Consider the following 18,774-nt stretch of genomic DNA (forward strand, 5'->3'; position numbering starts at 1 on the left):
TACGATGCATCTAATGATAAAGTGAATCTGATGGCTGAGAACATGTTATTAGAAAAAACTGGAAAGAGACTGAATTAACAGATTCATGCTGCATTCAGGACATTGTTTGATCGAATGACATTTAAACAGAAAAAATTAAGAAGATCTTTAAAAGAAGTCACTAAATCAAGATTTAGAAGGTTCATGGGCAAATGTGACTGTGGTTCAATTCTAGGCTGGGGCTATTAATTTTTTACCAGACAAAGGATGACTGGCCAATATTAAGAGTGAGCCCTTGCGCTTTGTTGTGGTTACAATACGAACAGCAATTAGATTGAATCAGTTGATGTAGAGTTGTTTAATCTCTGTGGTCTAAACATGTCTGACCATTTGGTCTCTCTTCTTGGTCCATGTCTAACTAGACCCCCCCCCCCCCTCAAGATTCTGAAACTCAGAATCAAACATTAAAGAGGGCCAATGGCGCAAGAAGGGCTATTAGTAGAGCTCTATATATCTGTTGGAACCTGAAGTACACTTGGGCTCCGTTTCGGGAAGTAAATGTCTTTTTATGTCATAGTAATGGTCATTGTCTGCACTGATGTATTTTTGTATCGAATTTGCTTAAATGGCGTCCAGTGCACATTTCAGCGGGAGTTTCCCATCCTTCAGAGCTCAATGGTCTTTGGTCTGAATGCAGATTGATTTTGTGGATCAATAGTTGTTCTTTTCTCAATGATAACAAGTTTCGGACTACTTGGTCTCGCTCTTGTTCGGTCCAGCTTTGACTGGACCCTGCACCACTTAATGACACCAATCCCGCTTTACTTGACTGGTCATCAGTGGAGCAGCACAATAGAAATCTAGGCATTCTGCCTATTGGCCTGTGCCAACAATAGTACAATACAACATCCCAAAGGGATCACAGACCTTGACCAATTGAGGCCAATTGTGATAAATGTTCATGGCTAATTCAATCAAATTGAGCCATAACTTTAGTTTCACACATGTCATACACAAATTTCAAATGCAACACATTTTATGACTTCAACTAACAATTTGAGGTACATTAAATAAATGTACCATACATGTGTACTGCATTTTGCAATTGTTGTGGAATTTTTACAATGTTAAAAGAGTATGCAAATAATTTCCCCACTTGTTTGCATTGAAATAAATTTCAAATCAAGATATAATGTAATACAAAGTACAAAAGAGGAGAGAGTGCATGATTACCATTTTTATCAACCCAAGAACTAATATAGTACTGGTCCTCACCAAGAACAAAGTCGGAAGTACATTCACTCCTGTTAGCATTTCAGAATATTTGTTTCCCAAACCGAAATAATCGTTTCAATAATTTGACTGTTTTGTGGTTTTCCTTTCAGCGTGTTCCACCACTACAGGTTGTTGACCTCTGTCAGGATCTCAAGAATGGCATTGCCTTGCTGGCATTGCTGGAAGTCTTGTCTGGAGAATCACTGGTAAGAAGAAAAGCGCTTTTTTATCATTAAAGAGATTTTAGAAACATTTTGGTTTGGTTTTGAGTGCATGCATAAAGAGGAATCATCGTCCTTGTAATCACATGTTAAATTCGCATCGGGGATAAAGAATATTAATTTTTTTTAGCACTGTATAGTCGGTGCTTCCCCGAGTCCTGTGAAAAAATATCACAGGAATATTACATGGGCAGGATTCAAGCCCACGACCCTTGCAATTCTAGAGCAGTGTCTTACCAACTAGACTACCGAGATTGCCCTGTCCTTGTTATCGTTTTCTTTAATCGTTTCCCCTACCCTCACCCCCTCCTCTAAATATTGAAAAAACTTTCAAGTTACCGATATTCAAAAAAAGTTTTGTTTCCCTTTTGAGTATTTCCAGGAATGTAATGTAGTCCCTATCCCTGGGAACATTGAAGATTTTCAAGTGGCTGTTATAGATCAAGTTTTTTTTCCATTTTCTGTTTTTAAAAGTACTGCCATGTACAAATCTTAGTACTTGTAAGGTCCGGTTTGGATCGAAAGCTAAGGCCATCTACCCTACTCATTGTTAACTAGAACTATAATACATTTAGTAAAAATAATACCAGTACTAATTGTTTCTCTTTTCTATTTCAGCCTTGTGAGAGAGGAAGGAATCTTAAGAGAGTGCACTTCCTGAGCAATATCAACACATGTCTACGATTCCTGGAAGGAAAAAAGGTAAGAATCCTACCCAGTATGCCATCTCTCATCTTCTGAATCAATCAGTTCGGGAGTCATAATTCATCTTTGGCGTGTCAAGGCTGAGCAGTGAAGTGCATTTGACTCAAGCTCTGGTACTTCTGCTGCTGTTGGCATTTCAGAATAATTGTATCCCAAATTTAAGTAATCCCCAGAAGAAGTTTGTCTAACAATGTGACTAAAACTGTTGTTTGTTTGGTGAGTGTGGGATCGAGACACAGTCTTGACACTTACAAGGATATTGAACCACTTTTGCTTCAAATGTCCTTTGGATGGGATGCAAGGCTGTGCAATTTAGGTCCTCATTAAGAGTAGGGGTTCACCATGGTGTTTTCTGGTACAGTTGGCAGCAGATTGCCCCATAGCACCTTGTAAAATATTGCATGGTGCTATATTTGAGTCTTATATTTCAAATATAGCTCTGCATACAATGGAGAAAAATTATTAGCACTTTGGAACACCCCCGGGTATGATAAACAACTAAATGAGAATTGTGTATCATTATTTTTATTTTGTTTCATCTCAGCTAAACTAGCTTGATTTCATGCATAGGTTGTGGTCTCCAGGAATTCCCATTTTTAGGTGTTCGGGCCAACAGCCCGGAACACCTCTTATTTTTGTTCGTTTTTTTTTTTTTTATTGATACTTCTTCTTCTTATTCTGTACGTCCCTAGTCCCCTAACAGAAACATCTTTCCAAACATTGTATGAACTTGAAACTTCACACATAGTTAGATATTCATTAGGAGAAGAAACTGTGTGAGTTACGTCATGATGACGTCATCAATTCTTGAGTTATGAATATTCAAAGTTTATTAATTCAAAAAATCATAACTTTTGATCTACATGAGGGATTCTTACAATCGAAACATCATCGGAATCGTCATTGAAAACTCCGTAAACGCCTCACAGACATGACCCCATTTCGATGTTGTCTTCCAGCTCAAAAAAGAGGTTGAAAATTTCAAAATTCACGTCTAAAGAACAACGTAAATCCCCATTGGTATGTGCATAAACATTGCACGTAGGCATACACACAACGTGTAGTGTATTAGCGGTGCAGCAGAGTCACGCTCCAGTGATCATCCATAGAGCGCGAAAAAGCTTCATGAAGAATAGTCTTCGTTCAAGGCGGTTAAAACATACATACCCCTTACAGTCTTTTCTACAGTCGTCAATATTTCCTAAGTTCATATTTCCTAAACTACATAAGCTATTTTGACAATCTATACATCATATGAAAGGGCTTTACGTACTTTGCAGAAATGGATATGTTGGTGAACTTTCGTTGACCTTTTGACCTGTTTAAACCGGAAGTGACTGTGAAATGATTTGAAAGGGCGTTGTTTAATGCCTTTTAGGTTGAAATCATGGAGGAGTAAAGAAAAATACATCCTTTGATGCTTTACCATCACAGCATACAAGTCTGGCAAAGGTCTGGTTTAAAACAAATATTACCGATGACATCACCAAACATCTTTTACTAGAGTAATCAGGTTGTTTTGACAGTTTTTGCAATTTGAATCATTTATTACAAATCTTGAGAACAAAGCAAGGTGTAACTACTTGTTTTTTAATCCAGGCTTTACTCCCGGTAACCGAACACCTTGAGTTTGTCCACAAACTCTCAATCTCTAGTTAAAATTATAATTATTAAAATAATTATAATTTTGAGAAACAGACAAGTCTTTGAGTTGTAATGAAGTAATGGTATCCCCTCTTGCTGCACTAGCAGAAATAAATTACTTTTTTTTTCTTTGAGTCTTAACATAACTATTTCGTTTTTCTTTTCTTGTAGATCAAGTTAGTTAACATCAATGCATCAGATATTGTTGATGGCAAGCCACCCATTGTTCTGGGTCTCGTGTGGACAATCATTCTCTACTACCAGGTAAGAAGTCTTCCCATTATCTATACCAATGTGGAAATGTTGCATTACTGGTTCTCGATTACAATGTTTCTTATCTAAATGTAGGGACATGGATGAAACTTTAAATTTGTGTTACAGTTTAATATTCAAAGTGTAGCCTACATAATCCTAGCATTATCAAATTGGTGAAAATAATTTTCTGTAAATTAAAAAACTGAAATTTCATCAAGATTTATGCAGTTAATGGTCAACTAAGGTCAATTAGGGAATCCTCCAAGTAACAAAATCAATTATTATTTAGTTGAAAGATTGATCATAATTGATCTGAAGTACTTACAGCTAATCTTTAATGCCTTGAGTTAGTGATTAACGGCATGTTTCAAACGTTCAAAGTTTGATCAGGGAAAATAACAAAGTCATCTAATCTTTTCATCGCATTTGATGTTGAGTAGTTTGAAGTAATGTCATTACCTGATAATACATTCATGTATAGACTAATAATCCTTAAAATGTGCTGGTTGCAATTACACGGATATTAAGTATTTCAATTATCATCTCTGATGGCGCATTGAAAAGCCTGGTGTACACAAAATGCCCAGTTGGTTGTGAAATTTGTACTTTGCAAGAGCCACTTAAAATATCTACAAAGTGCAGTTTGGGTAATTATTAAGACTGAGCAAGGTTTTCTTTTGATTGGTTGGGTAAGCATTAATATTAACTTTCCAAGAAGAAGAAAAAAGGAAAACAAGAAACCAAGAAAAAAAAAAAAAAAAAAACCCACACAGCATCACTATTTTTGACAGTTATGGATGAAGTTCTACTTTAACAAATTAGATAGCAATTAGTTTTAACATAGCAATAAAATAAAAAGTCAATTTCTGAATCAACTTTTCAAGTTACAGTGTACCCAAGACACCAGGTACATGTACATGTTCTATACCGTAGACTGATCACAGCTCGCTACATTTGTTTTCTAAAATCAGCAGGGACTTATTTGTAAAATTCAACAAATAAATCACAACAAATAAATCACATGTCTAAATCAAGTGTCTCAAAAGGATGAATACAACTTCAGTGGAAAATTTAGTTCAAGGCTGTGTAAGCTTCGTTTTCAGCAAACAAACAAAACAAGTTTTCACCAAAGAGTGGACATTATCACACATTTTGTATGCATTTAGAGCAATTTCTTTAAAAAGGTAGATTTTTCCATCACTGTGCAGCCGTGGAAGAGGTGCCAGCTCACACAGCATGTGACTGTGTATTGCATGCTGGGATGCTATTCAGGCGATATTATCATTCCGTCTTGCATTTCTGGGCTATTTTTGGTTGGGTTTTTCCAGTCGCTGTATCCAGCTGTGGCATTGATAGATACTTCCATGAGATTGTTTCCTTTTACAAGCCCCAATTACTTCCTTCTCAGTCCAAGGGGAAGATATTAAACATTATTTTGCTGGTGCTTTTTTTTGGCGGCGAGAATTAAAGCATGCGACACTCACAAACCTGCATGACATTAAGAAAACGTGTCAAATAAAATCTTTATACTTGTTAATTCAAAATAGCAAAAGAAAGCTCAAGATAGATTTCTTTCATCTCGCTCCCGCTGAGAATAGTTGTTGACAATTTATGTAGGAAAAGCTCTGCTCTTCTCCAAATAAAAGTCCTGGCTTCACAATTGCCTCTGAGAATGTTTGACTTGTAAAAAACCCAAAACACGTATTTGTTTATATTTTGAAGCAATATTGCCACGTTTGAAGGTTCATTAGAAAAACCTTGTATGACTTAACTAAACTAAAAAACTCATCATGCATTTATTGTTTTGAAACCCATTAGTTGATTTGCACATTTTGGTTGAGTATGATTTTCAGATAGTACCACTTCTGTTTGTTTTGTTGATGATTTGAAAATTTGATAGACTTTGTTTTGCCTAATATCCCACCTTGCCATTTGTACATGTGTGAATAAATAATTGCCTAAAAATGCATGGCTTGCACGTTAGATGAAAGACCTGTTTGGTACGGGGGAGGGCTCCTGGTTTGGCCTTTATTCATCCATTGGGTCGAAGGTCGCAGTGCACGTCTTCTGCGGCTGCAACACGCACCAACTGATGACACTCCTAGACTTGTGGAACGAGACCCAGGTCAGCTATCCCATGGTGCCTTTTGTTTTATTCATTCATCTAGCTGCACGACTGCTTGGATTTGTTTGTTTTTTGTCATATGGATCACCACAGCGCCCTCTATAGGGCGCATCAACTCATAATCTCATACTCACAGCTTTTTTCATCATATCATGTTGCAGTGCTGTTTAGTTTTTCACCTAGGTGTGTGATTAATCATGAGTCAAGTGTTTTGTGCAAATGATCAGTTTGAAATACAGCAGTGTAAATCAACAGTAACCATCAAACTAATTTTCATGAAAATCTGATGCTGGAATTTGAAAGGTGGCTTTGCTAAAATGCACAGATGTACTTTTTGCTTGCCTGAGGCTTGTGGAAGAAAACGAAACCCCAAAGGCAACCTTCTTGGGTGAGATTTGCTGGTGGGTTCAACCTTACTTGCTGCAGGACTCAGGAAAGCACTAAGTAGACAGTACATTGGTCCAGGGAAAAGTCATGACAGTTCAAAACTGAAAACCTTGCTTTGTCTATTTATTAGGAACTCAAATGTAATTTCAAATATTTATTTGCGCAGAACACTTTATGAAACTCCTTCCTCCCTTTAGATGCTGCTAAAACCATCCAGAACAGAATGTAAGCTTTATTTGAGTTCAGGTGGTACGGTCATTTGTTATGGCTGAAAGAAACCAGTTCCAGTCCAAACCAATAATGCTTGTAAACTAATAACATGGACAATTTCTCCTGTGTGAAATTTTTGCAGATCAGACATGCAATGCTGGTGAGTGAACTAACTTAACTTTGCTTGGATATGTTTGAAACAACAGTTTGTGTTGCTATGCGCGGTTGAACCAAAAACAAAAAAAAGAAAGGGCATGGTCTGAGGAAATCTGTGTTGTTTAAAATTTGTTTGAAATTAAGTTTGACTTGTTTTTTTAAAATTGCTATGTATTGCTTCTTGTGTTTTCTGGTTGGAGTGTTGTTTTCTTGTTTTATGCGTTGCATGTACGGTTTTTAGTTCTGTCTTGGACTTGTGTCTACGATCTTCGAGGGAGATTTCTTTTCTCCTTGGTATGGGGTGGCATGTTACATGTAGCTTATTGTGGAGTGCACTGTTGTTCTTCTTGGGTTGTCTTGAATTGTGTAGCATCCATGTATGGTGTGAGGTGGAATTGCAGGGTATCCTTATACACTACTTGTTACAAATACACCATGAATTCAAATGTGTTTGCATATTGTCCCCTTGCACAACATCCAGCATATGTACATGTACACACGCCTATCCTATCCGCCACTTTGGTAGTTGAGATAATATACACAAAGGAATTGGCTCCCAAAATGATGGAAATTGTAGACTAGACATGCATTGTACTGAGGTGCGTTCCAAGTGGTCAATAAGTAGATTTTTGAAGAAAAAAGAAGAAAAGAAAAAAAAATGCACTTTTGAATTATTCAGTTGACAAAGAGCTGGATTTTTTTGATACAATGGCACTATGGCATACAGTCACAATGTGGCATGAGAAAGATATTTGGCTGTAGGACAGACCCTTTGACAAAATATAATTAGAATTTCAAACAAATGAAAAAAAAAATCCTCAAAATTACTACCATTGCTTGTTTATTCTACCTGTATTTTTTCAAACTGCATATCTGGGATGGTCCTATAGCAAAATTTCTTTCTCACGATAGTCTCTGACTGAAATCCAGAATTAAGCACAATCCCATATCAAAAGAAAAAAATAATAAAGAGAGCGAGAGAGTGAGAGAGAAAAGGGAAAGAGAGACTTTTTATTTAACAACCTATATTCTGAAAGACACATTTTGTTGAGTTAAGATTTTGCCAATTCATGACCAAGTGATTTAATGATACCAGTATAACATTATATGTTCCTGAATAGGGCCTATATATAAACACAGAGTCCTGTTAATTATGCAGTAAAATAATGTCAAAAGCAGTTTATGTGAGACTGTTATATTTGGTAGCTTAGAAACAGTCAAGCATAAAACGGTACTATAAAAACACATTGTTCATTCATGTTTGTTTAAAAAAATAAGTTTCATTACATTAGAACTTTATTAGACATCTTGCTGTGTAATGATCAGCTCATTTTTGTTGAAAAAGCAAGCAGTCATGAGTTACGACTACCCTCTTAATTCTCAGATCACTCTTAGTCAATCATGTCAATCATGATCAAAAATCTAAATCTTATTACGAATACGATTTCTAGTTCCTGGCTCACAACATCATTTGCTTAAATACATTGCAGTCTAGGCTCCTGAGTCACATCCATGGAGGTCTATTTCTACCTCCATGGTCACATATTCACTTCTCTCTAGATGCCAACTGTTCCTATCTAGGATTCCATGATATACACACTATATGAACACCATGAGCAGTCTTCACGTGCTTTATTAATAGCAAGCTACATGTATACCAGTACAAAAAATTATGTCTCACAACATCATTTGCTTAAATATATTGCAGTCTAGGCTCCTGAGTCACATCCATGGAGGTCTATTTCTACCTCCATGGTCACATATTCACTTCTCTCTAGATGCCAACTGTTCCTATCTAGGATTCCATGATATACACACTATATGAACACCATGAGCAGTCTTCACGTGCTTTATTAATAGCAAGCTAGATATGTATACCAGTAAAAAAAATTATGTCTCACAACATCATTTGCTTTTAGATATTGCAGGCATGGCTTCTCGCATCATGGAGGTCTATTTTCTACCTCCATGGCCACATACATTTCTCTCTACGCCAACTGCTTTATGCTGCACAGCACCAAACTGGGATTCCATGTTGCTGTTATACTCACTGTTAACACCACCAGCACTGCACTTGCTAAAAATAGCGAGCTTTGCAATACCAGTAGATTTTACAGCAGACGTAGGCTAAACATGGATCCCTTACACGCTTGCATATATCATCTGGTTATTGGAGCGTGCACAATGTGTATAATTGGCCTGTGAGATTAGCATGGTCAACATTGAATTGCATGATACCAAAATCTATACCAACTAAAAACACCATTGGATAAACAATTATTTCCTAATTAACTTTATAAAAAAAAATCGATGAGAAATCTCTTTTGTTTGTCAGCTTCATTTTCATATAAAGATAAACAGTTTGTCATGGCATTTGTTCTACCTCATCAAATTCTCAAACACGAGACGAGGAATCTGTAATTATACTGCTGATCCCAACTGAACAAAATGCTTCATTGCTCAAACAATTGGTAAATACATGTTCATGTTTTGTGAGACTACATGCTGGGTTCGAAATAACCCACGGCACCCAAATAATTGTCTCGGTGCCCCTGTGCTTTTGCTGTGGTGCCCTTGGCAAAGTACCAATACAAATTAAAATTGTTCTCATAGAAGTGCCTCTTCCAGAGGAAAATTGCTGTGTCCCTTCGAGACAAAAATTCAATGCTTAATGTAAGACCATGTAGGCAAAGGATACTGTGGATTACACTCATAGGTTAGGAACGCTACCAAGGATATATTCAATTGAAGTTGTTTATATCTTGACCCAGATACGTGTAAGAAACAGATAGCCAAGACTTTTTGCATGTCTAGAAGGATAATCGCATAAGAAGGCAGAGTAAGAGTGAGAGGTATTTTTCTGATCCCTTTTCTGAAGGCTGCTGGAGAAGATGGTGAAAAAATCCTTTGAAAAACAAAGGCCTTGAAATAACCCATGGCAATCACAGCCAGCAATTGCTGTGATGCCCTGTGGTTTTGCTGTGGTGCTTTGCAAAGTTTTAGTAATTACAATTTGCTCATAGTGTCCCTTACCAGAGGGAAATTGAAGTTCAAGGCATGAAAATGGAACCGTCCCATGTTTTACTAGAAAATCAAATTGAGACCTAGCCCTCTTTTTTTCACCACTGGTTAAAAATCATAGTTGTCCCCCCGGAAAATTATATATTTACTCATTGAGATTTTCTTGTTTAGGGTACGTGTACTTCTGAAGAAAAAACCACTTCATTGCAGATTCAGTTCGGTATAGCTGCATTCACATTCATTTTACTATTGGAGAGTTGCCTCTCTTTTATTATTGCTTGGAAGTTAGATTGTTCATCTTTATTTCACAGTAAACATAATTTCAGACTAAAAAGGTCTGTGCACTCAATCAAACATGGCAGCATTTGCAATATGCTGTAAGGTGAACTGTGTTCCGGGCATCTTGCCAAAGAAGCTAAACACAAGCAGCTGGCTGTACTGCAATAAATGTTCGCCTGACCTCACGTGACACATGCATGTTGTGACACACGCATGTTTGACGCTGCTGTTCGTATATACATTATCCCTTTGTCTGGGTTCATATTTTTTTCAAGATGAGGCCCAACATATTTTGAAGTAATCCTTTTTCAAAATTAATAGTGAGATGGACTTTCAGTTTATCTATTGATTTATGAACATTTATGAACATTCATGAAAATTCATGAAATCAAGGTTAAAGATTTGAATGATGGCTACATCTTGAAGTTATTATGAGAACATATGTTGGATGTTGGGATGCGTTTTATAAAAGGTGAATCAAATGGGCTGCCTCTGGTAATTTGTTCTCTCTTCAATTTTTAACATGGTTCTAACTTGAGGTAAAAACATTCAACAAACAATAATACAATTTTTTTTTTTTTGAAATAGGTCAAGTCGTTTTAAGCTAACAATTTTTTTTTTTCAACTGGGCTAAATTCAGTCTCAGATTCAGATTAAATGGTGCCTGAAGGCATATATTCTGGGTATAAAAGTTGGGGGCATTGGAACTGAAAGTAAATAACAAATGTTTGCTCTGCTGTCCAACTGTTGTAATCTAAAAAAAATATGAACAGAGGGGAATTCCATGAATCACATTGATGATCCCTCAACTTTATTATGTCATGGCGTGAAATATGAGCTCAGTAATGACAGTATTTACACTACTTTGCCAAGTTATTTTTGTTTGTCTGGGTTGGGGACTGGGTTGAGGGTTAGAGGTTGAGTTTGTCCCTGGGGCTCCTTGGAAGCAGAACACCCTAAGACATACTAGTATTTTAAGGATGTCTCCATGAAAAAAAATTGTTTTTAATGTCACATTGAAGACACTGCTTTATGAATAACTGTAATCTTGATCTAAGAAACCTACTGACAGCTTTCAAAGCTTGTCAAATGTTCTAAACTGTTCACAGTAAGCATTGATACACTAGTCCTTGCACATACAAAACACTTGTAAAATAAATGTTGGGACATTAATATTTGATTTATTAGTTGTGCTCCTAAATCTATGATTTTTTAAAGATAAATTATCATGGAATTTATTTTTTAGAATGGGACTGCAGATGTTAACCTGTGTTTGTGAAAAAAAAATACATACACAAATATCAAGTAATAAACTGCAAAGAAAGCTGATTGCTATTTAAAAAAAAAAAGTCAATATTTTGTCAATATCTTTGTGCGTGGGTGCCAGTCAGGGTGCCAGTCAGAGGCCATATAACCTGTGACTGCCATTTTGCCAGGGATCACATATGAGTTTACCAAGCAGTAGCAGAGGGATCACCTTAACCAAGGGAATGTGAACAAATAACGATACCACCATTATTAGGGCTAGTTTAGCTCAGTTTGTGAAGCCCAAGCATTAATCCAGAGATCGTAGGTTCAAATTCTGCTCTAGTCGGTTTTCATTTTTTCCAACTCAAATGGTAAAAAATCCACAGAATCGCAATGAAATAGAGCAGATTAAATAATATTCTTGTTTCTTTTAGTGAAGAAGTACATATTTTCCCCTTAAAAAAAAAAAAAAATGTTTGATAAACAACTATCAGGCCAGTCCTACATGTAGGCATAGAGGAAGGAGTCATGTAGGCTAATATGTGTATTTATTTATGCAAACATGTGCATGCAATCAATAGAAATGTGTAGGTGGGTAGACCGATGACGGGGACTAATTTGCCTCATAGAAACTGCAGCGAGTACTTCATGAAAGATCTTATATAGTGAGTCATTTTTAAACAGCAGTGGAACTAAAGTACGCTGACCTAGATTTCTGTAATTAATTGGAGAATCTGACACACTAGGGAGCAGTAGACTCGTCAGACCTTAATGTTGGTGTCCTCAAAAATAAAAGGTGATCCCTTCTTGCTGCATCCCAGGTTAATTGTATACTTGGGTGTGGTCCCTGACTGTTTTTGCAGTTACAGGTTGAATTGCCTCTGACAGGCACACTTAAAGCCATTACACACTTTCAGTACAGAAAGCAAGAAAAAAAGTTCACAGATTTACAAATAATTTACAGGGTTTACGGAAGGTAATGGTTAAAGACTTCTCTTGAAATACTGTTCCATGAAATGCTTTACTTTTTGAGGAAACATTTAAACAATATAAATTCTCGATAGCGAGAATTACACATTTATTTTAAACACATGTCATGACACGGCAAAGCGTGCGGAAACAAGAGTGGGTTTTCCCGTTATTTTCTCCCGACTCCGATCACCGATTGTGCCTAAATTTTCACAGGTTTGTTATTTTATATATAAGTTGTGATACACAAAGTGTGGGCTTTTAGACAATACTGTTTACCGAAAGTGTCCAATGGCTTTAAACAAAGATGATGACAAAATAGGGAGACTGCCAACATTAAGGGCTAGATGGCTCAGTTGGTAGAGCGCCGGCTTTTTAAGCCAAGTCATTCTCAACCCCAAATTACTGGAAATTAAAACATACATTTATAAAATAAAAACCGAAGGGCCATAGGATGGATTTGTTGGAAACACTTTGAAAAAATCTATTTCTGTCAATAAACATGTTCTTCATACATTTGAGCTATTTCCACCTCCACAATTTTAGTCACCTAAAAGGGAGGGGTGGGTGGGGGGGAGCGGTGAACTGAAAAATAAAATAAAAATATCTTGTTTAAAAAGGGGGAAAAAAACCATTCAAATTGGAATAACATTTCCTGTATGTTCTGCACGTTTCGTCTTGTACCTTTCCTATTGGATTCTTCTGTATATGTACACATCATCATTTACCTTAATAAGGGTGCTCTACCAATACTAATTTAAATGTACTTGTCTACTGGATGCAGTGTCATTTCTTTCAGAACAAGAAATGAAATACTTAAGTGATTGGCCGCAACTGCCAATGGTGCCACCACAGCCAAATGTCTTTTTTAATTAACGTTTGTTTTTAAGTGCATTTAAAAATACGTTTTAACTTAACTTATATATTGCACATGATTAAGCTTTATACTGTCAGTTTTAAGTTCACACACAATACAAGTTTATAAGAATTTGCACTTGCTTTAGGCACCGTCCAAAGTTTTTAGCATTTTCCAGGTCCTACAGAGAGTACTACTTTTTAGTACTTTTTCCCCCACCAGAAGTAGTACTCACAGTTAGCGCTGCACACAACTTAAAATAAAACATTTTACATACCTTTTAAAAGTATTTTGCCTCCGACTCTGTGTATGACTGAAAATATTTAAAATTTTGGACAGTCCTTAACTTTCAGAATGGTAAAAGTTGAAGACAATTCTGATATAGTGAGTCTCTTCTCCAGTAGGCAGCTCTTATAAATGCATTCATATGACGCAACACACTGTAGACTACATCGAGCACAATTTATGAACAACTTCAACGGTCAATTGTTTCTTTTTGCAATCATTATACAATATGTATTCTGTATCCCCTCTATTCTGCAGATTGAGCAGAATGCCGGAGCGTTGGAGAGACTATGCGAGTCTGGAATGTCCAGCAGTACAGGGAGTATGGAGAGTGTCGGTAGTGATGTATCGCCAGCTCCATCTGCTTTCTCCCCCAGTAAGCCGCAACCTCCTAAAGCAAGCAGTCATCTGGAACCTCCACCAGCTAAGAAAGTTGCCAAGGCTGTCTCAAAGTTGAAGGGGAAGTTGACGGCTAAGAAAGCTCTGTTGGGATGGGCACAGAAAGCTGCCAAAGCCTCTGGGTAAATCGGGGTCCTTTTTGTCTGTTTCTTTTTCCTGTTTATTTTTACCTTTTTTCATTTCATACAGTTCTGGAGGCCATGCCCTTGGTACCATCAAAAGTTTCAACAGACTTCATTTAAGAACTAACAATGGAAGAGCCCTTTGCAAAAAAAATAACCCTGCTCTCTCAAAGATGAAATTCCAGACTTGTCAAAAAAACTCTCAAGAAATGCATTTTCTTTTCAAAAAGTCATATTGAAACTTACACTAACTAAACTAACACCCCCATCTCACAACAGTCCCACAAATTTCTTTTCTCAATACTTGACCAAATTTGTTAAGTATAATGGGCCATTTACCAGTGATGACACTACTAAATAAGCAGGAAATTTGTCAACTGATTTTTGAAAAGTTTTCAGACTCAATCAAGAATGCCTTAAGTAAGGTTTATTTTAGAAGTACAATCTAAGGGAGATTTGAGGTTGCACCATTGAAACATCTTCAGGCCACGGGGGACATGGAAGCAGTTGCCCGCATGCCCCAATGTCATTGTCATGGTGCCCCTTGAAATGATCTAGTATTATTGTTTATTTTCCTTCTTATTGAGCCAGCAGTTTAACTCAAGTCAATTCGATCATTTCTGAATATGTTTTTGTTTTTTTAAAGACAAGTTTGAAATAATTTCAACCAACTGCATAACACACATTGTAACTCTGTTTTCTTTTTCTTGGTTGATTTATAGCTCAGGCATCGATCTGCAAGTGAAAGACTTTGGTCCAAGCTGGCGGGACGGTCAGGCATTCAATATGTTGATTTATAACATACAGAACGATCTGATCGATCTCACAATGCTTCCTAAACGAACCAATTCAGAGAATCTTGACAATGCCTTCAATGTGGCTGAGAAGGAACTGGGTATCCCAAGACTCCTGGATCCACAAGGTTTGATTCTTAAAACATCTCATTGATTTGATGATATAGATTAATTTCTTTCAAGTTTGTACTAAAGTACACTGTATCATAGTAATAATGGTCTTTTTTCTACTGGGGAAAGTGATTTGGTGTATTAGAAATTGTTACTGCACATGGAGTTGAACCACTGAAGGGATAAATTTGGATGGGAAAATACTAAGATGGTTCCTTGGAAGTCCTGTGTCAACTTAATAATATTTTTAGTAAGTTTATGTTATTCCATGCCAAGATGTTTAACACACCCCCAATAATGAAAAAAAACAAAAAACCCAAAACAACAGATATTTCAGCAAAATGGTCTTATGTTGATGATTGTACTAACTGTAAAAAGATAAGTGTTCGCTATAATGGTCACTATCTTTGGTGCAGTTTTCATTTATTTCATAAAATCGCAAGTAATTGTTTTACAAAAAGAAGTATAAAATATATATTTGTGGACTTTTGTGGTTCCCCAAACAAATTTATGCACAGTTCTCATTAAAATCTCCTTTGATCATTATAAACGTGAAATTACAATGAACGTCCTTATAGAAATGAGCCGATGATTTTAACATTGTTTCCATGTATGCATTAGATTGTTTAATTTTTAATCAAGTGTAGGTTTTGAAAACTCACTATTTGAAGACAATTCTTGTTCGTTTCAGATGTGGATGTGGAGAAGCCAGATGAGAAATCCATCATGACTTACGTCTCCCAATTCTTTAAAGTTTACCAAGAAACAGGGTCAAAGGTAGGTCTGCAGACATGTTTGTTTTGTACCACAGGACATCCATGATACACTAAGAGATCAATTTAGCCATGGGCATAAAGCCATCTGTGAACTTGCACTGCATGTCACATCAAATCACTGAGATGTGTTTGACAGAAAAATGCACATTGTGTCTGAGTGATTTGGTATGCTCTTACAAACGAGAGTCAAGTCTCCAATGGGTTGTTGGAAGATGGTTGTATGAAACCATATGATGCCAAAGTTGAAAACATGAGCATTTTTATAAATACATTCCTGTTCGTCCTCTTCGCTTTGCTGGACAATCCCTACTGACTCAAAGTACTTTCTATGGTCAAAGAGTCTTCCACTTCATTGCACCTTCGTTATGTAACGAACGACATACCTCTTCATATTTGCAAAGCCAACTCTCTTCAGATTTTCTAGGAATTTTTGAAGACTAATTTTTTTCTTATTTTTTTTCCCATTTTCTTTTTCATTGTTAATGTTGTGTGTTGCGCATAAAAGCTTCTGCATTATGCGCCATATAAATGTATCATATTTTTGTAATATTGTAGTAGTGGAATGCTCAACATGCAGCATTTTCAATGCTTTATTTACATTCCTAGGAGTGAGATATCACCAGATTTTTTGTATTCAGGCCTTGAATTGCACAGAGGCGATGAAAGGCCATGGTTGATGTTGTCCCTGGTCTTGGCCTTGGCACCTCTTCAAAAGTTTCCCTTAGACCTGAAGATTTTTCAATAGACGAGTGCCCTTTGCAAAATGAAAAGGTCCTTGACCGGTGATGGATGATATTGACAGGCCTGTGTTATCCCAGTTTCCAAAAATTTAATTTTAACTGTTAAGGGACATTTTTGAAACTACTGCTTAGGCTTGGGGTCCAACTTAAGGATAGTCTGCCTTTTTGAAGTCTTGTATGTGAAGGGTTTGTTTTCAAAATTACTGACGGAGCTTAAGCCCGAGCTAAGCCCGGTTCATACTTCCTGCGAATGCGAATGCAAATGCCACACGAATATTGACGTCACAGGACTGTTTTGGTTGCAAAAGTTTTGCAGGAGTTTAGCACATCTCTACTCTTCCGAATTATTTGTTGCAAATTTTTGCCGTAAAAATTTGTATTGCATCCGCATTCACAGAAAGTATGGACCAGCTTTAAGCTTAAAATTGTTTGACTTCATAACATACAAAATTTTTTTTTTAAACATTACTTGACCTTTGACATTCTTTTAAATTAGGTTGATAAAGAACAAGAGCAAGAGAAGAAGATTTGTCATGACATTGATGATTGGCTGGTGAAGGGAGAAGCTTTAATCACTGCATCTAGGCAGAAAGAAAGAAACAAAGAGGAACAATACCTGGTAAGTCTTGAGAAACTTTGAACTTTTAGGTTATTTTGGCTGACTTTTTTCAGTTGAAAAATCAAATATTTCCTCAAGATTTGAATCTGAAAGTTACTATCAATTTTTCGGATGTTGGATTTATAAGCAAAAGGTCATAGGTTTATGTCCCACAACAAATGATTAAAGTAACATGGGACTTGTTTTTAACGATGTTCTAAATCTGGCGTTATTCTCCATTCAGCCTAATCAGTATAAATTGAGCCCCAGCTGTTAGTTGTTATCCTAAGCATCGAGATTGATGTCTTGCTTAGAGACAAGTCAATAATGAATTATTGATATTTATGATTGTCAACAGTTGCAGTTACAGTCAAAATGTGCACATCTAAGTCTACTGTTCATTTATTCGATTTTTGTTTTTTTCTTTGTTCGACTCCAAATCATTTAAAATTTACTCAGTCAGTTTCCCTTGTTATTTTTGTTAATTTATTTGTTTGTAAATCAAGACCAACGGGAAAGAAATCATTACGAAAAACTCTTAGTATTCATGAAAATTACATAAAAACCGAACGAAAAAACTAATGATAAACCACAAGGGGTATCCAGATACTTCCTTTAAGATTTTGACCCATTAGACATGACAGCACTGTCTTATAAATGTCATCCTCCTATGATATCTTGAGTCAGCTGGTGTCCTCCTTTTAGGCCATGCATTCTTTAGCTGCCTCCGGCTGTTTATTTCTGGAGAACACATTATCCAAAATGCTGAGGAAAATGTTACGCTTAGCTTACAATGTTTTGTTATCAAAGTCGACCTATACTTACATCCATAGCGATCTATGCTTCCAGCTGTAGAATGTGCTAAGCAGATTTGATTGGTAAACACATTTCTTTCTATTTGGGATTGCGTTTGTTTCATACTAAGTATTTAATCGTTCTTGTCTTGTCATGTGAGCAGACAAGATTGTCTTTGACAGCGTAGCAATAGCTTTTATGGCTGTGCGTGTTTGTTTGCGGTCCCTTGGTGTTGAGGTATTAATTGTTATGAATATTCATGAGGTGTTTTGTGTAGTGATTAAAGGTGATTAGGATGGGAACAATGAGTTAAGGTAAGTTGTTTTGGGGGGTAAATGTCTTCGTAACTGCTGGCAGTCTGGACAAAAAGAATGAAAGTAAAGGGAAAATTTTATAATTAAGAAATTTACCTAATAATTACAACCACATGTGTGAAATAATTCATTTTGTTTTTCTTTAATTCAGCAATTCACAGAGTTCCAGTCTGAACACAAAAAGCGCCAGAAACTGATGACAGTGATCATGGAGAAGAAAAAGAAGAAGGTGCTACTTACGCTGTCGGAGGAACAGTATGAGGTCACCGAATTAAGATGGAGTAAACTGGTCTCCAAGGAGGCGGAGTGGAGGCAGTCTGTAGAGGTGGGGCTTGCTGGTGGGCTCGGCCAATGCGGGGAGTGGCTTAACAAAGCTGAAGCCCTGTTGGGTGATGATTTGAGACCGTTACAGTCACAGGAGGAGACACATAGCACTATGAAGAGAAAATTACTCACTCACAAGGTATTATATGAATATTAAGTAGGGATGTATGAATATTGAGTAGGGAT

The 18,774-nt window shown here is 36.6% G+C and overlaps 1 protein-coding gene across 10 annotated transcripts in view; it reads left to right on the top strand.

Moving 5' to 3' along the window:
• The window catches only part of LOC139936758 (uncharacterized), a 204,797-nt gene that overhangs the window by 22,584 nt on the left and 163,439 nt on the right, over positions 1 to 18,774 (top strand). For all 10 annotated transcript variants that reach the window (XR_011786055.1, XR_011786053.1, XM_071931687.1 and 7 more), the window contains 8 exons: positions 1,365 to 1,460; positions 2,094 to 2,177; positions 3,996 to 4,088; positions 13,874 to 14,136; positions 14,859 to 15,058; positions 15,733 to 15,818; positions 17,054 to 17,176; positions 18,416 to 18,727. Coding sequence is in view for 8 of the 10 variants with exons in the window: in XM_071931687.1 (XP_071787788.1) it covers positions 1,365 to 1,460; positions 2,094 to 2,177; positions 3,996 to 4,088; positions 13,874 to 14,136; positions 14,859 to 15,058; positions 15,733 to 15,818; positions 17,054 to 17,176; positions 18,416 to 18,727 (1,257 nt within the window). In the remaining 2 variants the exon portion in view is untranslated. The remainder of the gene's footprint in view (positions 1 to 1,364; positions 1,461 to 2,093; positions 2,178 to 3,995; positions 4,089 to 13,873; positions 14,137 to 14,858; positions 15,059 to 15,732; positions 15,819 to 17,053; positions 17,177 to 18,415; positions 18,728 to 18,774) is intronic.

This window comes from Asterias amurensis, chromosome 1, assembly GCF_032118995.1.
Source record: "Asterias amurensis chromosome 1, ASM3211899v1".
Lineage (NCBI taxonomy): Eukaryota > Metazoa > Echinodermata > Asteroidea > Forcipulatida > Asteriidae > Asterias > Asterias amurensis.